Below are 22,603 nucleotides of genomic sequence, written 5' to 3'. Positions count from 1 at the left end.
TTGAAATGCTAATGTTTATACACTGAAGAAAATATAGAGAATTCAAATCAAACCTACTTTAATTTGATACTCATTGTGTCAGTCTCAACCTAGACTAACTCACAGGGTTGTTCTGAGGATAAAACAGGGGGCGGGGAACCAAGTATATACACACACTATTTAATTTGTATACCGCACTATACCTGCAGGTCTTGGGGTGGTTACAATATAAAATCACAAAATACCAAACAACCCAATAATGTGCAATCTTAAGAGGGCCTTTGCATCAGACTCAACATGAACAAACAAAATATTTAATTTGCAGAAATAGCAGGAATATATTATGAATCAACATACTACAGACAACTTATATACAGTGGTGCCTCGCAAGACGAAATTAATTCGTTCCGCAAGTCTTTTCGTCTTGCGAGTTTTTCGTCTTGCGAAGCACGGTTTCCCATAGGAATGCATTGAAAATCAATCAATGCGTTCCTATGGAAACCACCTTCAGACCAGGTCCGGGGACAGTCTGTCCCCCGACCTCTTGTGAAGGCCGGCGGGGGGCGAAAGTCTTTGCTTCCACCCCGCCTGCCTTCCCGGGAGAGCGGAGAAACGCGCTGCGATTCTCCGCTCTCCTGGACGGCTTTTGAAGGCGGGGGGAGCAAAGACTTTCGCCCCCCCCGCCTGCCTTCCCAGGGGCTTTAAAATCGCCCCGGGACAGCGGAGAAGTCTCCGCTGTCCCGGGAAGGCAGACGGGGTGGAAGCAAAGACTTTCGCCCCCCGCCGGCCTTCAGAAGAGGTCGGGGGACAGACTGTCCCCGGACCTGGTCTGAAGGTGGTTTCCATAGGAACGCTTCCCTGCTATCCTGGACCACTTTTAAAATGCTGGCGGTGGGGAGCAAAGCCTTTCGGCCCCTGCCGGCCTTCCTGGACCTCTTCTGAAGGTTGCGGGGGGGGGGGAGGCTTTGCTCCCCACCGCCAGCATTTAAAAGAGGTCCCCGGAGATTTCCCTATGGGCTTTCTTCTTGCGAAGCAAGCCCATAGGGAAAATCGTCTAGCGAAGCGACGCAAAAACCGAAAAACCTTTTCGTCTTGCGGGTTTTTCGTCTTGCGGGGCACCACTGTATACACAGCCAGCATAGGAGACTATCCTCTGCTCGCCAATATGCAGAAATCATCTGCTGCAAGTACTCTCAATCACATGTTCAGGTAACAGCAGAAGAATGCTGACTCACCAAAGGATAACATTTATTGTGACTCTGGACTACTGTAATAAAAAATAAACTTAGCTGAACTTGTAGGATGGCTATATAGGTTCACATGTACTTAAACATTTATCAACTTTCAAATTAATTTCAACTAGGTTGCAAGAATTTCATAGTAAAATCTGGAACTTTCCTAGAGCTGTAGTGATATGACATGACTAGACTCTCAGCTGGGGATATGGCTATGCTTGGTAAGACAGGTGATATTTGTGAAGAATCAGTCTCATGTCAGTTTTGATGCACAGTGGAGGATTAGAATGGGGTATTGGGTTTTTTCCTAACTAAATCTTGGTCTCCTATTTGGGATTTTGTAGATTTTCTGCATCAGCAAAGAGTTGAACTTCAAGGTCCCATCCAATTCTGATTCTATGCTGAAATACTGGCTTTCCGGCATTGACACCTTAAAGTCTAAAGCAGATTTATTGTGGTACATGCTGTCATAAACTAGAGCCCATTTGTTAGATGTATAAAGCGTTGCCTTCAATGTGTGTGTAAATGTGTATGTGTGTGCATGTATATATGGGGTGCAAGTGGATTTTTGACATACCTATGCAAAGCCCAAATTTATAGAAGATACCCTTATCATAATAGTTGTAACTGATGTTTCCTTCGTATCTAATTTAGCACCTGTCGGGGATAATGTGACTGGAGTAAGATTTGTTGAGAAATCCTAGTTTTTAATTCAAGTATTATTATTTTTGAGATCAGCACTAGCCTATTCCAAATGTTCTGGTTTCCATCTTTCTCAGACTGTTACAACCCTTCACTGTATGCCATTGTCGCCAATGTCATATCAAACTGAAGGACAGGCGTAGTTGGTACCACCTACATTTTGTGTTAATCTGCCTTTCCGTTTCGTTGCGTGCATATTTTTTAAAACTACCGGATACAATTATTTTACAAGAGCCGTGTACCTTTTTAACGGTCATGCAGGAGAGGGAACATTAGCAGGCTTAGCTTACCTGTCATGGCTGCAGAACTGCGGGAAACGTGCGAGAAGCTCCCTTTTCTACAGCTTCTGCAAGTGGAGAAACCTTCCTACGCGACTGCATGGGCCGAATAACAGACCTGCGCAGAGTAGCAAAGCACAGAAGCACTAATGCGGCGTGGAGCGGTCATCCATGGCTGGGTACAAATAGCTCGCTTCCCTCCGCGCACACCTGCCGTCAGACACACTTCGGTTCTTGTCTTTGCCGCGGTCGCATTCGTTCGCCGACCGCGCAGGCGCGTCTCCCTTCGATGACGTTCAGACGCACAGCGGACGCGCTGAGATCACGCAGAAGCCATCGCGAGATTTGACGGGCAACAAACCGCCCCGTGGTGCTTTGCGGCCTTCTCTTTGCAGTCGGCGCCTCCGGAGAAGGATGGGTGAGTAGCTTGGGAAGCTGGAGGGTGAGGTCCTTCCATCCGTTCCCATCCGGCCAGGTGGTCGATCCAGCGGGGATGCAGCTCAAGTAATCGGGGACGGGGGCGTTTGCACGATTCAATGCAGGGTCTATTTGGGCCGGTGGCTCCTTTTTGCCGTTTTCATGGTTGGGCCCCGCCTCGGCCGCAGGTTGTGCCTGGGCCTGCGTGCCTTTGCCATTTTGACGCGTTGGCTGCCTACTCTGGAGGAAGGGTCAGCGGGAAGCGGCCTCCCACTGGCGTTGAGCCAAGGGCCCCCTTCGCGTTCCTTTGCCCCGTGTTGCTGTGATGAAGCATCTTCCACCGAGAATGCCGTGCGGAGACATTTTTTACCTTGGAGAGCTGAGTAACTCTGGGCATAAGGAACTCTTGCAGTCGGCTGAGGAGAAAAGGCCCTGCTCTGTGTCGCGCGCTCGTCTTCACCATTTGGCTTTTGTTCTGTCCGCTCAGGTATCTCCAGGGACAACTGGCACAAGCGCCGCAAGACCGGGGGAAAGCGAAAGCCCTACCACAAGAAGAGGAAGTATGAATTGGGGCGACCCCCTGCCAATACCAAAGTATGTGCCTGTGGCGAATAATTACTTGTGCAGCTAGCTGTCTCTTTGTGTTTTTGGTGCTCAGCTTATGACTGCAAAATCCCTGTTTAAATTAGAAAGCATATACAGTATATGTTTCTTGAAGTACTTGAGACCTCCATGCACTTCTCAGGACCCCTCAGTATTCATTGCAGGGGTTCTTTGTTCTTGAGTAACCTGAAAGAGCACACTTTAAAATGCTGATCGTATGGGGTTATCCTAGTTTAGAGTCATCAAAGGTTCATGTTATAAAAGATAGTAATTTATTTTTGTGTGCTTGACCTGGAAGTAGTATGAATGTGCAAAAAAATAGACTATAATCAGAGTACAACTCATAAATTATAACATAATCAAAGTGTGCCCCTGAATTTCCCAGTAGTAAGTGTCCTCCAGAGTTTATTTTTCTGACTGTGAGTAGCATGCAGCAATTTCTTTCTTGTACTTATATGTATGGACCAGGATCCAGTCTACTTTGTGTTCATACAACTGCAGGGGCACTCTCGGTGGGATGTTTGACTTCAAGCAACTGAAGCACACCGCAAATATGCCATTTCACAAATTGCATCTGAATTTCCCCTTAGACTCTATAGTGCAGCATGGGGAGTTAAACACAAGTCCAAAGTCTGGTGTGCTGGAGTAGTTGCATAAATAAGTAGATCTGAACCATTATATTTGGAATGGGAGGCAACTGGAGTGATGAGAGCTACACCTTAGGTGGATGCGAGACCGTTTTGGTCATTGTTGCACTCACCAATGCTAGGGGTTGTCATAGTTACACTGACCATGTTGCCATGTGGTTTGAGTATTTGTAAGAAGATTTTAGTGCTGTGTACCTGTGTGGTTTGACCTAGTCTGCTCTGTTTTGTTGTAGATTGGACCTAGGAGAATTCACACAGTAAGGGTACGTGGAGGAAATAAAAAATACCGTGCTCTGCGTCTCGATGTTGGAAACTTCTCTTGGGGGTCTGAATGTAAGTGCAAAGTGGCTCCTCTGTGTGGCATTAGCTAGGATGGTACATACTAGTGACCTGGAAGCTAAAACAAGAGAACAGTGATGATAACTTTGACCTTAAGAGAGTTTTGGTGAATTCCTAAACTCTCGGTGATGGTGGTGTCATAGTTACCCTGAGTGAGTGCATTGTTGCTTCAAGGGCAGTTATGTAAATTTAAAGGGGAAACAAAATTGTTTGTATACTACATTTGAGGTGTATTTTCCCAAGAATTTTATGGTGTGAATTGATTTTGATCACAGATGCTGTTAAACATTGAGTAATGCTGTGAGATGTTAAAGATGGATTGAAAAACTTCAGTTCTGTGGCCAAGGGACGAGAAGGGAGGCCTGGTCTAAACATTTTGTGGCTACAGAGACAATAACAGGCAAAGAAAATCCCCTGCTGCGAAAATCAAATACTGAGTGTACATTGAGTGTGATTCCTTATTGGTGCCTTGGAGCGCCTATTTGGGTTAGTCTGCCCAAGTTTCTTACCTTTATGGAAGTGTCAGATTACAATCTTGTTACTGTTTTTTTCTAATTGGTGGAGATTATTCACTTGATTGCAGATTCTGTATTTCCACCATTCCATATTTAATATTGAACTTGATCATTAAAATTTTGTGCAGATGGGCAATTGGAACACACCTTTTCATTAATTGATTGTAGACCATTGGCTTATGACCAATATTCCAGACTATCTTCCAAAGGCAAAAGGTAATCATAAATTTAAAAACAGAAGGTACAGGCACACGTTCAGTTGACGTGGAATCTTCAACACGTGGGTTGTTTTTGACCTGGAAGGGGGCGGGGTGGGCTTATGTGCGCTCTGCCAATGTGTGAAGGCCCAGAACGCAACCCATTCACAGACGGGGAGTTGTTTGTAAAGCATTTGCCTTTCACAGAAGGGGATAAGTTGTTCTACTGAAATCGGGAAATACTGCACATTTCTAGGACTGCTTCTATGCTATTGTTTTGTCTTACAGTAGTAAGTGCAGAAAATGCTCCTTCCCTATGGTACTGATCTGTAACAGATTATATTTTTTAAAAGTTGAGGTTTGCAGAAAGAGTGGGTTGGTTAAACTTGGGTCTGCGGAAATTCTTTCCAAATTGTAGTATGCAAATTCCAATTTTCCTCATGATCTTTAAATGGGTGTTTTAAAAGTAGATGTAATAGAAACTTCACAGCTGTATTTTTAAAGCAGAAGCTGTATAGATCCTGCAAACTTCAACCTCCAAGGGGATTTCAGGGCCTATGGTTTTTATGTACATGAGAGGCTCTTTTGCCATGGATTTGTATTTTGTTCTTGGAATTTGTAACATGGTCTCTTCTCTTTACAGGCTGTACCCGCAAAACCAGAATCATTGACGTAGTGTACAATGCGTCTAACAATGAATTGGTGCGCACAAAGACCCTGGTCAAAAATTGCATTGTCCTTATTGACAGCACACCATACCGACAGTGGTATGAAGCCCACTATGCCTTGCCACTCGGGCGCAAAAAGGGTGCCAAGTTGGTATGTATTGAGTGGGTCTGCAGAGGCAGATGTTTGTCCTGTGCTTTTTAATTGTTAAGTGTTCAGCCACTGTGCCCTAGAGTTTAGGGTTCTTCTGTCTTCTGGTGAGGATACCTTTGTCCAGTTCTGCTTCTGAATGGAGAGTGATGACTGACATTAATCTGAAGAAGACATCTGACCACCCTCCATTGTTGGTTCTTGTCCAGTTACAGCATCTCTTTGCTGATACGGATACAGATGTTTTGAATTAAAAATGCAGAAAGTTAAATGAATTCTTAATGTACATAAGTGCAGGTACTGGCTCTTTCTATTACTTGTCACTTGGCCAGGCTCAGATCCTCAATATTGTAATCATAGAATCTTAAGAGTTGGAAGGGACCCCAAGGGTCATGTTGTCCAATCCCCTGCAATGCAGAAATCTCAGCTAAAGCATCCATGACAAATGGCCGTCCAACCTCTGTTTAAAAACCTCCAAGGAAGGAGAGTCCACCACTGCTGAACAGCTCTTGCTGTCAGAAAGTTTTTCTGAATGTTTAGTCTGAATCTCCTTTCTTGGAACTACCCTCCAGAGCAGGAGAAAACAAGCATGCTCCCTCCTCCATGTGACAGCCCTTAAAATACTTGAAGATGACTATCTCCTCTTTTCCAGGCTAAACGTACCCAGCTCATTCAAGCTCCTTCAATCACTTGTTAGTAAATTATATACTGCTTAATGCCAAATGAGACTTCTATGTTGGTTACAAAAACCAATTGCAGTGGTGCCTCGCAAGACGAAATTAATTCGTTCCGCAAGTCTTTTCGTCTTGCGAGTTTTTCGTCTTGCGAAGCACGGTTTCCCATAGGAATGCATTGAAAATCAATCAATGCGTTCCTATGGAAACCGCCTTCAGACCAGGTCCGGGGACAGTCTGTCCCCCGACCTCTTTTGAAGGCCGGGGGGGAAGGTGCACAGCGCTTCTCCTCTGTTCCCGGACCTGTCTTGAAGACTTGCGGTGGGAGGAAGGTTTTCCTCCCCACCGCCAACATTCAGAAGGCTGTTCTGAAGGCTGGCGGTGGGAAGAAAAACCCTCCTCCCACCGCAAGCCCCGGGAACAGAGGAGAAGGCGCGCTGCGCTTCCCCGCTGTCCCCGGAGATTTCCCTATGGGCTTTCGTCTTGCGAAGCAAGCCCATAGGGAAATTCGTCTAGCGAAGCCGCTAAAAATCGGAAAACCCTTTCGTCTTGCGGGTTTTTCGTTTAGCGAGGCATTCGTCTTGCGGGGCACCACTGTACATAGACATTAAATGGGTGAAATTATGGGAACTGACTATCAGTTGAACTCCAGTTCTATTCACATGCTTCTGCTCTTGTTCCAGACTCCTGAGGAAGAAGAAATCTTAAACAAGAAGCGTTCAAAGAAAATTCAGAAAAAGTATGATGAAAGAAAAAAGAATGCGAAGATCAGTAGTCTTCTGGAGGAGCAGTTCCAACAAGGAAAGCTACTTGGTGAGACTCTGAAACAGGAAAGGGTGCTGTGTTTGCCAGTAGCCTAGGTGCTGTGGTGGGTGGATGCTGTTTTATCTTACAGTTATTATAAAATTGCATTTTATTACCTTCTGGATTTCAGGAAACCCTATGCTACTAATTCAGCAAAGCTGACTCTACTAGAAAAGTGTTACAGGCTTTTCTCAACCACGATTGCCACATGTGTAAAGTCACTCAAGTGGCAGGCAACATTGTCTTCCCTGGTGTTTTGAAGTTGGCCTTGTGACGAAAACTTTGTCCAGTTCTGCTGCTGAATGCAAGTGGTGACAATTCAAATTCTGAAGGTGACTTCATCAGGATGGTTTGGTGGTTCCTTAGACTTTGCAACTTGGGGAGGGGAGATGGTATGATCCTCCCACCCACCCCAATTTGGAAAAAAGATGGGTTCATTAGCATTAAATTGCTTTGTCTCAAGAGGTTAGCAATGATGTCCTGGCATGAAAGACTGGCAAGAAGTACATTACACAGGGAAAAGCAGCCCAGTTCTTCTTACTTGATACTTCCCCATTTCTAATATGATTTCGTTTTGCAGCTTGTATTGCCTCCCGGCCTGGGCAGTGTGGTCGAGCAGATGGATACCTTCTGGAAGGCAAGGAACTAGAATTCTACCTGAGGAAGATCAAAGCCAGGAAAGGCAAATGAACAGTCACTGTATCTAATGTGCTGAATAAATACCTACAGAGTCTTGTATAAATGATTGATGTGATTATTTATGGACAGTGAGGCAAAGACTTGAGTATGGTTTACTGTGACCATGTGAACGTGTTGGTTGCTGACGAGGAGCTCACACCTACTTAGCTTTCTCCCAGGATTTTTAAGTGCTATGGGATGAAAGCTAGTGCAAGGTTTGTCTTCTAAACCTTGGATCCTAGTTAGGTTTCTCCTCCTTAACAATGATCTGTAGCCAATGTTTGTCCTGTGGTTACACGTTGTGGTTAAGGAGGAGACACATTAACCAGGATCCTGGGTTTGGACAAAATACTAAGGCCGGGCATTTGTTTAGCTGCTGTTCTACATTGATACTAAAAACCCAGGGAGCAGTTGCTTCCTCCTGTTTAGGAGCTAGTGCATTCACACTAAGTATGCTTGTATGGAAGTTTTTTTAAAAAAAATGAGTGAAAGTTGTTTGACTTGGAAGCGTCATCCGCCTTAAAAAGCACATGCTGTTGTAATGGTAGGGTCAGGCTTTTCCTTACCGCTATACTAAAATGCCACCCTTAGAGCTGTGATTTTGGCAGGCAGGATTGCTGAACGGGATTCTTCACAGTGTAGAATTGGTAGTCTCCAAATGCCATCAGGCATGCCTACTAATACTACTCCCTCCAACATGCATTGAGGGGGTGTGGGTTCACTTTTGTTTAGAATAGTATATAAGTAACTAAGGACTTAATGACCATCAATCTGCCATGGTTGTTTCATTTGTGTGTTGAGTACTCTGTAGTATAACATCAGCAAAGTTTTGCTTTGCATTTACGTCTTTGCTAAATTGCCCAAGTCTTAAAGCTAATACCTGTTACGTTTCCCTGAATAGGGTTGAAGCTCTATACTTAGGTATGATGAACTCTCATTATACAGTATGGCGCTATAAATATCAGCAGCACAGGTGTGTTGTCTTCTATTTGTTCTCCCAGTTCCCCTGCAACGTGAGCTTTGTAGTGTGCACTTCAAAATATCCTGCTTTTGGTGGCCCCATGGAGAACAGATTTTCAGAGCCTTCATCCTCTTCCAATGCATAGCATATATTTCTAACGATTACGTATGTGCACAGGGTATTAATGAATGGAAGCTGAGAAAATTATTAATGCGTTTGTTGTTGGCAGTTGAACTGCCCAAATTGGAAGCTGTTAGTTGAATTTTTTACATGATTATTACTATATTTAGCGACAAAACAACTGGTGCACTGCTAAGTGTCTAGATTGTCTTCTTCGTGACATTCTGGTCTCATTCCAGTGCAAGATTAACTCCCTTCTAGCAGAAGGGCCAGGCCTCTTTCCAAAAGTCTGGTCCTTTCGAAGGCTGGGAACAATACTATCTTCTAACAAGATACATTTTCATCAGTTTGAGAGGGTAAGGACCAGTTCTATGAATGGGAGCATGGATCTCTAAGAACATACCAGACAAATAAATGGCTTGCTTATATGGGTTTGGACAGATAGCAAATCTCCAGACTTCCACGTAACTTTACAGAAAGCATATGCAGCTAGATACAGTGCTCATCCCACTACTAAAATTTTATAGTAATAGTCTAAAATCAAAGTTGGAGTTAACTTTTATTCAGGAGATTATACTAAGAAAGTTATTTTGTGTGTATAGCTCTAGGAATGCTCATATGGTCAGATTTCAATGCCTTCATTCATAGCCCCTTCTCAGGCTGCACTTTCAAATATGCTTACTAAGAAGTAAGCCCCATTGACCTATTTACTAATAAATATGCATATTTATACTAATAGGAGGAGGGAGAGAGTAATCCTGTACGTGCTTACTCAGAAGTAAATTATTTTGAGTTCATTAACTCAGGTAAATAAGTATAGGATTGCAGCCTTACAATAAACATTTTGAAAGTAAGCTTTGAATTTGTTTCATTGTGCTTCCCTAGAATTTCCTCCAACATTTCAGTTTAACCACACACATTTCTCTATTGAAAAAACCTTTCAGCTATTTATACAGTATGTAAAATTAACATTTCTTAGATTTGTTCGATAAATATAAATAAACTAAACTAAATTAACTCTTCAACTGAGTGCTGATTCCAAAAAGCTGCATCACTGCAAGTACCTGTTTGTTCAAGGACAACCCTGCTAGGTAAAAGGGTGATGTTTGTATGTGTGTTCATATGTCAGTACTTTCTTCCTATTTTGAGTGCGTGGCTTTCAATATGAGAATGGGCAGCTGCAAATCTTTGGCATTAGTGTTTTTATCCCTTGATGTATGCATGTTTAGATAGGGCAGGTTTCTCTTGTATATACTGGACCTGTGTGGCTTGAGTGGGACATTAGTCCTAAATTCTGCCTTAAAAGGATTGGGCCTTAGTTAGATGGTTGGTCACTGATACTGATCTCATCTGGCGGCTCCACCACTGTAATGCTGGGCAGCTCTTTTCTCAGATTCTCAGCGTTTGTGTTCTTATGGGGGACTTTGAGGTGGTAGCCAGGGGAGGAGGTTTCACTAAGTCTGGTCTCTTCATCTTCCATGTCTTCTTCGTCAATGCGACCAACTGCTTCAGGATCTTCCCTGCGATAGAAGCTGGGGCTGGAAGAGGGGAAAGTGCCCTCAGTCCTTAGGCGCAGTAGCTGGGGATGCTGAATCCGACTGCCCTTGCCAAAATTTTTGAGGCTGACTGCAGGAGAGGCAGCTGCAGTGAGGAAGCGGTTGAGCAGGGGAGTCTGAATGCGGCTCATGCTGGGTGATGCTTCTACCTGCTGGCTCTGCTCTGGGTCATCACTCATCCTGCAGAAGGAGAACAGACTGGGTGAAGTAAACATACACCTGATTGAAGCACTGAAATTAGCCCATACCATCAGAATGGTCAGATTTCCTACTATGAAATTCAAAGGAAAATGATGCAACAGTGGGGTGGATGCATTCATACAATCTTACCAAATGATCTGATATTGTTGTAGGTTCTTGTATCTCTAAAAAGTGGTTGGGCCTGTTAGCTAACCAGGATTTGGATTAGGCCATTTTTGGATGTGGCCCTGTGTTGCTCACCTGTGTTCATTATGCATTGTGTAAATATTCCCTCTTAACACTGGATTCAGGGCTAATTGTAAAAGCTCTATAAGTAAAGGCTGAGATGGTAAAATGCAAACCCCTCCCTTATAGCTGATGGAAGAGATTGTATCTGGCAAAGTTGCCAGGCTCAGGTTGTCAGCCTTTTGCCATGGCAACATAGCTGAACTTACCGCATGTCAAAGGTAGAACCCATGAAGGAAGGTTTCAAGGTCTCTGCCACTGTGGCCATTGTGTACGGGGGCTGAGCTGTAGATTCATTCCAGTATTTGTCTTTTCCAGTTGGTGGTAAGTTCTGATACATGTCATCCACTGAAAGCAAAGACACCTGAGCAGACAAAGGAATATTTCTCATCAAAGACCTGCATAAGACTTGTAATTGCTTTAATTACAATTGTGCTTTAATTACAATTGTGCTTTAACACAAGGTTCTCAATAGGAAAAAGTATCAAAAGAACACCAGCAATATAAGAGGCAGCTAAATAAAAATGCTTCTGTCTCAGATCGACAGTTGCACCCTTTATATTACTAAGATTGATTACATTTATTCATTGCTTTGTACAAAAAGTCTCAAAGTGACTTGCAGATCTGTAAAACAAAAATCATTTAATAACCAGGGGGAAAAGATCCAATTAACAAGATCTTAGAATGCTTCTCATGATACTACAAAAAGGACAAATTGCCTCACTCTTAAGTGCCACTTTTTCTGTGTGTTACTAGAGATTTGAAGTAAGCAATTGGCTGTCCCAATAAAAGGTGAACTGGGTTATGTCCAAGCCTACAACGGGATTGTGTCTACTATCAAAGAAAATATCCTGTCAAAAGTGTGGGAAGAGGAGCATTAATAGACAAACTGAATATTCAGGGCGCTATATTCAGCATGTGGGTAAAGACAATTGATTCTTTGATATATGGTCTATTCTGCATCCATTGCTTTGCATAAAAATTTTAGAGAAAGTTAAAGGTTCAGACTGTGGAGAGCAGAAATGGGAAAGAAGGTATACACAGAGGTAGAACAGTACAGATGACAAATAGCTTACCAGATTTTTCAGGCCAGCATGGTAGTCATTAAGCATTATATGAAAAAATACCCAAACACCCAGGACGCCAAGTTGTATGCTGGATATACCTGTGTGAAGTGTGACTAGGCCTTTGTTTTAAGACTCACTTGAAGGTTCCTGTCTATCAATTTGTTAGTTTCAAAGTCATCGTCATCCTCTCCGAAGGGATTAATTATCTGCTCTGCCACCTATGGGAAAAGAAAGGTGTAGCATATGAATATTCCATATTTGAATGTGGGAGGGAACTGAGTGGCATTAGGGCTATCCTTTTTTGTAAATTTTAGCAGGCAGCCCTTCTAAGCACAGTCTCATCTAGCTTGTCTTTGCTGCCAATGACATTCTCTGGAAAACAAAGACAAACATTGCAAAGCATTCTGCTTTGATGTGATTAAAAAGTATTAAAGAGGTAGCTGAGCTGCTGTGTTGCATATACTAATACGCTTGCTAGTTCATTGGGTGCTGGTTCCTATCCAAAATGACAGTGTGCACACACACACACAAAACAGTGCTTGCAATCGAGAACAGTGAAACTGCTGTATTTTAGCCATGTTCATGCCTGAACACACTGTGAATGGGGTGGGTGGCGTGTTGCACATGCAACCCTTTAGCATCCCCATGTGCATGAAACCTCCCCCATTGAGATTTACTGGGGTCCTTGATCTTATGGAGGATTCTAGTCCAGTGGGCACAAGAAGTCCTCTGCAGACCTTACCCACTCCACAGAAAGGCTGGGGACTGAGCAGCCGCAATCAGAACAGTTTACTTCTTCAGGTGAGCATCTGACTTGCACCTTCTGTTGCAAGTCTTTGCTCCCTTTATTTCCAGCATTTAGCCTGTGAGTGTTGTTTGTGTAGGCAAATCATCACCACCCTGCTACAAGGAGAGGTAACAGCAGGCTGGGGGAACCTTACAGTGTGCAAAGGTTTAAAAGACCTTCAGGATAAGGGGCCATAAGGGGAGGAACCACAATAAACCAGTACAACGAGGATTGCACATGCTCAGTCAGGATGCTGACTCAATGGCAGGGAGAGTGGAATAGAAGAGAGGCTGGAATGGAAGAACACCCCCAACCCACTTCTCTTTTCAGTACTGTAAAATCCAGAAGGGACAGAATCTGCAGATGGGGACAGCCTCTTGCGCCCCTGAATCTTCCCATCTGGTTCAAACAATGCATGGGACTCATTGATGCTCACACCAACTCTGCCTCAGCACCCCATATCTTATACAGTGGTACCTCGGGTTACATATGCTTCAGGTTACATACGTTTCAGGTTACAGATTTCGCTAACCCAGAAATATTACCTCGGGTTAAGAACTTTGCTTCAGGATGAGAACAGAAATCATGCTCAGGCAGCGCAGCGGCAGCAGGAGGCCCCATTAGCTAAAGTGGTGCTTCAGGTTAAGAACAGTTTCAGGTTAAGAACGGACCTCTGGAACAAATTAAGTTCTTAACCTGAGGTACCACTGTAATTTGAAGACTGAAGATCAAGTCAAATGAAGCCATCTGCATGGAAAATGGGAGCCAACATCCTCACCTTCAGCCAACCAGCATAGAAGAAGAACTGTAGAAGAGTGGGTAAGGGAACATACAGATCTAGGTCCTCATCTTTTTTTGTCATTGTTTTGTTTTGACTTGGGTCCACAGGTTGTAGGAACTGACGCCCAATCACACACAAAGCAAAGAAGGAATAGACAGCGATGGTGACCACCTGTGGAGAAGCGGCTGTTAAACATTTGCCAGGGTTTCAAGAGAGCATCATGGAACTATGCTTTTCATTGCAGAAACCAAAACATTCTCCTGCAGTACAGGAGGTCTGCACATTATGCCCTAGCATGTCCTGCGCACCCTACCAATTCAAAAACAATTAAACTGGCACTTTCACAAACTGATCTGTTTCCTAGCTTGTTATTTGATGTTCGTTGGGAAACAGCTGACTATTTTGGAGCTGGAAACTTGTTCCTTTCCTCTGCAATAAAAAAATGAGACGTTAAGTAAAACTAAGTAGAGTTGTGCTGTGGAGATGCACCAAGAAAGACAGATTTAGAAAGTGTATGGGAAAAGTAACCTTTAGTCTACTCGTAGGAACAAAACTGCTACTGAGAGATGAGCACTGAGACGTGCAAGAGTATCCAGAAGATGTGGAGTGCTCCTTGCTCACCTGTGTGTACACCAAAGGGATGCTTATCCAGTCATAGTGGAAAAGCATGCTGCATTTGGAGCGGTAGAGGTTCAGTTCCTGGACAGAGAAAGACAGGTGGTTATTTCATGTTTGCATAGCTGGTAAAGCAATTCCACTGCAGTACTTACATCTATGAGCAATCTGAGTGCCACGTCATCCCGGATCCTTCCTTCCCGCCTGGCTTGGGCTGCTAGATTAGTGAACCACACACAAGGGATCCAATACTTGTTGAAGTCTGAGTGGTGACTCTCATACTTCTTGCGCTCATCTTGTGTCATGAAACCTGCAAGAGAGAAATGGGAAGTTGGAGCACTGCCTCTCCATCTGCTCCTTGATACTGGGAAGAGCTTCAGGGGCCACCAGTCAGTGACACTGGGTCCTAATACGTTCTGGTGGAATAATCTCTTGATCCCTGTGGCACCTTAGAAAGACTAATAAAAGTAGACTCCCAGACCATCCTGTTCATTTCCCCAAGTTAAACTCACCAGCTTCAACTAAGTGGTCCATAGTGGGGAATCTCTTAAGGACTCTAGCACTGACCGAGCGCAAGATGAGCACAGAGGAGAGGTTGGCGTAACGGATGAGAGTGCGGCGCAAGATGCGGCCCTTGTCATCCTTGCCATGCACATTGCTGGAAATGACGCACATGAGCTGGTCTGGCAGAGGAATGCTGGTATACTGCGCCCACCAGCGGTTCACGATCAGTGTGACATAGAAACCTGCCAGGAGAGAGAGATGGATGAGGGATGAGGACTTGGAGACAGTGAGAGAGCATGAGGCAAAGTCATCAGGCATAATGAACTGCTGCCATTTTAGCAGAAACATTCTACCCATTTGAGCTCTAGGAGTTGGTTAACTTGTCAAATAATTTTGTTAAGGAAATGTTAAAGAAGTTATCTGTATGACACAAGACAAAATTTCACTCCCCTTTTTGTTGGTTGGTCATCTTTACAAAAGAAGCAAAAGCATTTATGAAAGCTACAAAACTAAAGATTTATGAAGTTGTCAAATTATTTTTTACATTTAGAATTTGGTAATGAAAAATTTCAGTATACTGTGTACCCCATAGCTTGCTGTTTCTTGTTAGGCAAATAAAATTCTTTAATACTTAATGCAGAAGTCTGCAATCACAATTTAGAGGCAGTTTGTTTACAAAAATCCTTCAAAGCATCCACACATGTTAATGGTGGGAACCATTTTTCTAGGAAATTGCCAGGGTGCTTAGGATTTGTCATAATCTTCAATTGAGTACCGATCTTATCTGCTGAAATTTCACTCTTTTTAAAAGAGTTAACACTCTTGGAAAGAAATAAGAGCATTTTTCAGGCTGTGGTTGAGTCAAAAACTAAACAGCAGACATACAAAACAGGGAAGTGCAAAGAGTCATATTTATCAATATTCAGAGATTCTGGCAGACATGGAAGCAAAACCAACCCTTGCTCTTATCTATATTTGCACATATTAACAAAAGATCAACACATTCAAAACCACTGGGTTCCCCTGTGCCCTCCCATTTTCCCTTCTTGAAGCTTTCCTATGAGGGGAAAAAATGGTATGTTTCCCATCCAGACAAAGAACAAGAGGGTTCCTCTTCCCACCTCACCTGCATATTGCATGTACGGAAACAGAATCAACAACAGTACTGATGTGCCAGCAACCTCAACCATGCCTGAAGGCTAGCTTAGGAAGTGCAGGGCAGGCCCCATGGTACACAGATCTCTGCCTTCCAACACTTCACCTCTGGTCCTTAGTCATCAGTATCTTCTGCCTGAGGCAGCTGCCCCATCTCCCTAATAGAAGGGATGTCCCATCTTACCCTTCCCTTCCAATGCTTGCTATGGCATGATATAGGCTTCTTGGAAGCTCGAAAGAACACCTGGCCCACGTGGACAGTCATTGTTTACTCCTTCCAATGCCTTCCTTCTAGGAATAGCGAGTCAACAGGCTAGGGAGAACTGCAGTTTTACTTTAGTTGACCTTTTTACAGGAAAGTTTTGCAAAGGCAATGAAAATTCAGAAGGGAATCATTTTTAAGCAGATCAATTTAGGCTTGCATTTCTGATATAGACACTTCTAATGCAAAAACTAGGTCTGTTTACTCAGGAGAGTCAGGCATGTTCATTGTGCATTTTTGCAGCCCTAGCTGTACATCATTTAGACATAAACTCTCTCACCTGTCAAGCTGTCACTTCCTTTTCCGTTTTAATTATCCACCTCCTACTTTTTAACTTCCCTTTTTTGTGTGACACCACTCACATTTCTTTTTTCGTGATGTGGTGTTTGCTGCATCAATCTCACTTTCACACACACACACACACACACACACACACACACCAGGGTCAGCCTCCGCAGTAATTCAGAGCAAGACTTTTAGAGTGGTCTATGGCAAGAGTCCTTCAGATCATCTGACTCCTCATTCACTCCTGGATGCATACCATGAGCTCTGCCACTGATTTGTGGTACCTCCCAATGGGAAATAATTTGGGATTCTGTGCAATCGAAAGATTAAAGGGGCTTTTGCGAAATGTATGCATCTGGCCTTAATTAAAGCAAGCAATCAAGAAACCATAGCAACAAAGCCTCCTATCAAGAGCAGGTACATAATCATACCTAGGACGAAGGACAGAGGGATGAGGTCAGTTGAGCGGTTGCAGTATTCAGCCACCTTTGCAAAGAGACGTTTCTGATCCACATTCAGAAGGTGCCTACAGGAGATGGGGAAGAATAACAGGCTTGAACTCTCTCATGATATAAACATTATTCTTCAATTAAACAGGAGCCAGGGCTCTTCTCTGTCCCTGCCAAAGCAATCCCTCTGCTTGGTTAAGTACCAAAATAACTGTCACTATGGCAAACAATAGGATTCTTTCAAGGATACAAGGAATATTAAAACAACAACAACAACAACACACCACTAAAACCACCTCCAACAGATTTCACTAGCAGATCCTAGGGCTGGTTACAACTATTTAAAATTCTGTATTAAAAACAGCTAAAACAAATTGCAGTCACAGGAATAGTCCCCAAAATACACAGCACTGATATCAAAGGCCAGGGTACAGAGATGTATCTTCAGCATTTGCTAAGAGCTATATAAAGAACGTGCCAGACACACCCCTGTGGGGTGGGAGCTCCACAACTTAGGGGCTGCTACAGATAATGCCTTCTTGGGAAGGTGGTACCCTTCAAACCCTCAAAGCCCTACCAAGAGGACTCTACTGATTTAAACATTCCATCAATTCTGACCTTGGTGGTCTTTCAGATATTTGGGGCTTAAGTCATTTATGGGTTGCAGGGCATGAGCCTCTAGGCATAAATGTGGCAGTCTCTGTAGTCTAAGCTCTACCCTTCTCAGAATTCTACCCTTCGCAGAATCCAACAATACCCCACTCACCCATCCTGGCCAACTAATAATGTTCAGGGGAAACAGATTCTCCTGAATGTTAGAACAATTTGATTTATATACTAGAATGATTACTATTACTATTATTTTATTTATATGTCTCCCATATGACTGGGCTGGCCCATTCTGGGTGGCTCCCAACAAAATATTAAAAACACAATATTTAAAACACATGAGGGCAACCCATAGTCCTTTGCAGGCCATCTGTGCAGCCCACTGCAGGTATTCAGTCTGCCTCCCACAGCCAAATTTGCCCCTTGCGCACTGCCAAATTTTGCTCCAGGGCTGGCAGGGGTGTGTGGAGCACCATGTATTTGGTCTCCTTGCAGCCCATTTGGTGGTCTGGAAAGAGCATGATTGTGATGGGAAGAAAGCCTGGAAAGCCATCCCCATGTAAATGACCTGGTGGGCTGCGTGGAATGCAATTGTAATGGAGAGAAAGGCCCAGCAAGAAAGTCACCCCAGAAGCCTTCCTTCCCACTAAACAGTGTAATTCTGAGGTTGGTTTAAAGTGGGGCAAGCAGATTGGTAAGGAAGCTCTGAAAGTTGAGAGCAAAAGTACCACAACATTGAACGCTCCTAAAAAAAGAACAGCAATTTTACGTTCTTCAACCATTTCAGACGTCTTTAACTATGTCCCCCTGGAGAGGTTTCATTCCATTAAACAGGATATTGCCAACTTACCGGTAGATGACACTTAGTGTTCCATAAAGCAAGACGAAGACAATGAACTCCTTGTAGAGCAGCTTGTAGATGCTCCCTTTCCAACGAAAAAGTAGCTTGGAGAAGCCCCCAAAGCGAGCATTGGCCACTTTCAAGGTGTAGGAGACTGTCATGGCTGCCTTGTCTGTGCCTCATGCAGGCAGCAGCTGAGACACAGAGAGAAATAACACCCAGGGAGGGAAATATCACTTCTCTTTTCTCTCCTGCCTCCTTGATTATGGGAAGCTAAGTGCAGGGCTGGACCTACCAGGAGCTGCATTGAGCCACAGGGCTCAGGCAACAAATTGGGAGAGGCGGTGAATCGTGGCCCAAATCTCCCGCCCATAGAGCTGCCTGTTAATGATTGGTCAACCGGTGGGTCACTGGAGCTACTGTACGATTTGTTCACCGCTCTTCTTCCCTCCTGCCTTCACCTGCTCAACTGCTCAATTGATACCCACCTGCTGCTAACAAAGTACCTGTAAGAGCACTCCAGGCATTATTCTGAGGGAAGGGTTCTTGCTCACCCATTCATTGTTGACAAAGTGAGGGCAGTATGAGCCGCCTGGACCTCAGTGTGAGGAAGGGGTCTTCCCTCAGAGTGTGGCATTGTGGGACGGGCCATCCAGGTGGGTCCTAGCGCTGCTGTCACTTTTATACAGCAGCGGCAAGTGAAGTTAGCATTCTACATCACTTGAAGACATCTAAGGTTTTGTGTGATTTTACATAGTAGTTTGCCAAGATGGCCCTGCTTAAAAGTTGGTAGCCAGTACAAAGAATTAATCACATATCAGAAAGGCCATTTACTTCACCATGAGATCTTCTGCAGGAATGGTTTTGCACAGTGCTATTTTTTCTAGAAAAAGAGGTGGCTGGAACTCACCACGCCTGCCTCCTTTGTTTTCTGGCACCCACCTGAGAGGTGCAGAAACAGAGTTCTGGCAAATTCCGGCTGAAAAAAGCCCTGGCTGTGCACAAGCTGTTTTGATAGTGTGTGCTTGCCTTATTCAAGGGACTTATTCAAGGGCCACTAATTGCACCCATTACTTACATCCAGATAATCTGACCTTTTTCTAGCCACAGATCTTTCCATTTTCACAATTACCCATCAGCTTGAGGGGCAACAGTTCTTTTCTGGTGATCCAAATAAATGGCAGTTCTCCATGGCCTAGCAGCAGAATTATACAGGAAAAGGAGTCCCACCACATAACATATTTTGCAATCTTTCCAAAGAACGTTGGCATGTGTGCAACATGTGAGTGGCCCCTTCCTAGAGGAAATTTCCTTTTTTCTTTTTTCTTTTTTCTTTCCCATAATAGCTTATGTTTTATGCCATGTACTTTGATATTTTTTGTAGGTTTTTATTAGCTTTTTCCATTATTATTATTATTATTAAGGATTTTTCTTTGTAATTTTGGTTGTTTATATTTATCTGTATTTGTTTAAAGCGCAGTAAAAGTATATATAAAAAGAATAGAATAGACATAATAGTTCTTGTGGCATAAGAACTAAACAAAATCAAGGACCTGTATTTTTACTGTGATAGGAACATAATCAGAGTCCGGCAGGATCAGGCAAATGGTTCATCTAGTCCACTATTCTGTTTCCCAAACATGCTCATGGGAGGCCCAGAAGCAAGACATGAGAGCAACAGTCCTCTCTCAGGGTTGTTCCCCAGCAACAGGTATGAATAGGCAAGGGGGGGGGGTGTCAGATCCTGGAGGTGACATGTACCCAATAAAAAAGTATACAGCCAATAAAGGTGTCAATAAAACACTACTGAACTGAGTGCTTCCCATGTGAGATTTCACTACAATTAAAAGAAATGAGGAGAAGAAAGCAGTAATTAGAGCCTCCTGCATGAGACAAGCAATAAAGGCTTTTCAATGGTGGATATATATGCAGTTTATCACTAATTCCCGACTCCTGTTCATTGGAAAGCAATAAAACAGGAAGGGTTTAATTAAAGGGACAAGAACAGTTAAAAGCCTCAGTCCTGCATTGCCTGTCCACACAGGTCAAGCTGGTGCTGCCTTTGAAATTTACTACCAAAAGAAAATTGCAAGAAAACTGGGTATGGAAGAAACCATAGAGGACTACACAGAAAACACTAGAATGCAATGAGCTGAGATCATCATCATCATCATATGGGTGTTCTATAAAAAGTGAGTGAACAGGTAATGGCAATCTCAAGGGGGCAGGAACTGCTAATGTGGTAGCAAAGCAAGCCTCAGCTTTTACACCGTTGCCAGGGATTACAGCTAATAGGGTTGCCATATTTCAAAAAGTGAAAACCAAACACAAAAACTGTTGAGCAAAATCTCCCAAAAACATTTTAAGCTATTTGGGGGAAAATTCACAAAAACTCTACACTTCTGATACGGGCTGCTACTGGACATTTTGACCAATTTTCAAACTTTGCTCCCAGACACTATTTTTGACAGCCATGAATCCCAGATATTTCCAGGAAATTCCAGACGTATGGCAGCCCTAATACTACTACTCATGTCTGGAGAGATACGGAGAAACAACAGTGGAGGTGAACCAGGGGGTGACCTAAGAAGGTAAATAGGAGGAGACGAGAGAGTAACTCGGATTTGGAGGTCCACAAAAACATAGCAGGCAGCATAAGATGACTTTCCATAGGCTGCAATCCTAGGCACACTTACAATGGAGTAAGTCCCATTGAAACCAAAGGGCTTTATTTTTGGGTAAACATGCTTAGACTTCTACTGTGAGTCTCAGAATTACAGGCAGTCTTGAGCAAGACAGCTGCCAGGACACATGGAGAAATGAAAGGCTGTTTGCATGGCCAGCCCAGTGCTGGAGCTGCTGCATGTGAGAGAGAGCTCCTCTAGCTTTGGCTTACTAAGTGGATATTCAGCAGGCGTGAGCAGCATTAGATAAAACTATTGCTGTCACTGTTAGATTTCTACTGCCATTCAGTCAATAAAGGCACAGGAGCTTTGCTTAGGGCAGAGTGGAAGGGTGGAGTGGCAACCGCAAAGTGACAATACCTCCCTGATGAAAAGAAGCTAGAACTTCTTACCTGTCCTGGGAGCTCAGTTGAGTCTGGTTATAACTGTCTCACTAATGCAGAGAAAGAAGAAAAGCTGTTACCCACTTCCTTTAAATATCTTACTCATGGTAAATAAACTAGACTGCTCAGAATGATTGATGGTGGGCTGTTAGTAGCCCAAGAACAGGGAACTGTGTAAATGCCTATGTGATGTTCATGGTTATAATTTACTTTTGTGAAAATTAAGCCATAGATGGAAATTCCATTATTTATGACATTTACACCTCACCTTTTTTCCTAAAGAGCTTAAGGTAGTGTTCTCTTCTCCCTTCCCTCACTTTTATAGCAGGCCTGCTCTAAATCGGACCAAGTTCAGTGTGTTACTATTAGAACTTAGCAAGTTGGGACTAGTTTACTTGCGGGGTCGCCTTACCCTATATATGCCCACTTGAGTGTTTTGCTCTGCAGAACTGGCACTGCTACATCTGCCATACAGTACTCATTCTCTAAGAAACCTATCTTTTAGTGTGACACTTTGGAACTCCCTGCCTATTGACACTTTCACTGTCCTCTTTCCAATGCCTGCTTAAAACATTTTTGTTTAGGCAGGCTTATGCAGACGTGTAGAAGTTACATGTGTTTTCATTGTTGTTTAGTTTTTGCTGCTTTAAAGTAGTTTTTGAACTACTTTAAGGTAATTAAAGACCTGCTTTTAACTTTATTTTTAAATATTTTTTGTAAACTCACTTGAGGTTTTACGACAATCAAGCAGTATATGAATTATGTTAAATAAATAAGTAACCAAAACCTTAAAGACTACTGATGCTTCAAGACACCAGGTATGTCTGTAATGTATATCACATCAATACTACTCCAAGCCATGTGTGCTCTTGTCTGTACAGATCATGCAATCATGTGCTGTGTTTATTCTGGTAAGGTTTCCACAATTCCAAACTAACACAATCGTCATTGTGAGAAGCTGATCTCCAGGTGCAGCCTTAGGCACTCGTCACACTTTACAGGATGAGCATGTGTCTATGTGCATAAAGAACATAGCCACATAAATAGGTGTGTATTGTCAGTGCATTGCTGTGATCTTAGCCTTTCTGGATCTCCATTAATGAGTGACCAGGGTTTCAGCCAAAGAATGTTAATATTCCTTATGATTTCGGTACTAAAGGAATTTTTGTTTTCTTGTGATATTCGGATGAAAAGATTGGGGGGGGGCATAATAAAATAATAGCAGAAAGGGAAG

At 43.3% G+C, this 22,603-nt stretch overlaps 3 protein-coding genes across 5 annotated transcripts in view; 1 reads left to right on the top strand and 2 right to left on the bottom strand.

The window, feature by feature from the left end:
• Positions 1–2,394, bottom strand: part of TMEM69 (transmembrane protein 69) — a 38,476-nt gene extending 36,082 nt beyond the window's left edge. For both annotated transcript variants that reach the window (XM_083742557.1, XM_083742556.1), the window contains exon 1: positions 2,207–2,394. The gene's annotated coding sequence lies outside the window, so the exon portion shown is untranslated. The remainder of the gene's footprint in view (positions 1–2,206) is intronic.
• A 90-nt stretch (positions 2,395–2,484) lies between these two features.
• Positions 2,485–7,948, top strand: RPS8 (ribosomal protein S8). The gene is made up of 6 exons (XM_083742589.1): positions 2,485–2,612; positions 3,099–3,205; positions 4,095–4,194; positions 5,556–5,731; positions 7,086–7,215; positions 7,787–7,948. Exons 1-6 carry the CDS (start codon positions 2,609–2,611, stop codon positions 7,894–7,896), a joined length of 627 nt encoding a protein of 208 aa, XP_083598715.1. The 5' UTR covers positions 2,485–2,608; the 3' UTR covers positions 7,897–7,948.
• Positions 7,949–9,775: 1,827 nt separating this feature from the next.
• On the bottom strand, positions 9,776–21,412 carry BEST4 (bestrophin 4). Of its 2 annotated transcripts, XM_083742452.1 has the most exons (10): positions 21,379–21,412; positions 18,312–18,496; positions 16,835–16,929; positions 14,710–14,943; positions 14,353–14,507; positions 14,204–14,281; positions 13,580–13,753; positions 12,152–12,232; positions 11,157–11,311; positions 9,776–10,701 (listed from the first exon to the last, which is right to left on the bottom strand). In XM_083742452.1, exons 2-10 carry the CDS (start codon positions 18,461–18,463, stop codon positions 10,281–10,283), a joined length of 1,545 nt encoding a protein of 514 aa, XP_083598578.1. In that variant the 5' UTR covers positions 18,464–18,496; positions 21,379–21,412; the 3' UTR covers positions 9,776–10,280. The 2 variants fall into 2 exon arrangements, with proteins under 2 accessions (XP_083598578.1, XP_083598577.1); XM_083742451.1 differs by lacking the exon at positions 21,379–21,412 and having other exon boundaries at positions 18,312–19,636.
• Positions 21,413–22,603: the final 1,191 nt, after the last annotated feature.

The sequence above is a fragment of the Podarcis gaigeae genome (genome assembly GCF_964106915.1).
Source record: "Podarcis gaigeae genome assembly, chromosome: 6".
Taxonomy (NCBI): domain Eukaryota; kingdom Metazoa; phylum Chordata; class Lepidosauria; order Squamata; family Lacertidae; genus Podarcis; species Podarcis gaigeae.
The sequence above is the reverse complement of the archived record's forward strand: the minus strand, read 5'-3'. Positions and strand labels throughout refer to the sequence as shown.

What these genes read in the sequence shown, in the direction of transcription:
- RPS8 (XM_083742589.1), top strand. An exon ending in GACCCCCTGCCAATACCAAA is followed by an intron (nt 3,206 to 4,094) that starts GTATGTGCCTGT and finishes GTTTTGTTGTAG; the next exon opens with ATTGGACCTAGGAGAATTCA. An exon ending in GCAAAAAGGGTGCCAAGTTG is followed by an intron (nt 5,732 to 7,085) that starts GTATGTATTGAG and finishes CTCTTGTTCCAG; the next exon opens with ACTCCTGAGGAAGAAGAAAT.
- BEST4 (XM_083742452.1), bottom strand. Translation starts at nt 18,463, where the DNA reads ATGACAGTCTCCTACACCTTGAAAGTGGCCAATGCTCGCTTTGGGGGC. An exon ending in ACACTAAGTGTCATCTACCG is followed by an intron (nt 16,930 to 18,311) that starts GTAAGTTGGCAA and finishes CATCTCCTGTAG; the next exon opens with GCACCTTCTGAATGTGGATC. An exon ending in TGATAGACAGGAACCTTCAA is followed by an intron (nt 11,312 to 12,151) that starts GTGAGTCTTAAA and finishes TTGTCTGCTCAG; the next exon opens with GTGTCTTTGCTTTCAGTGGA.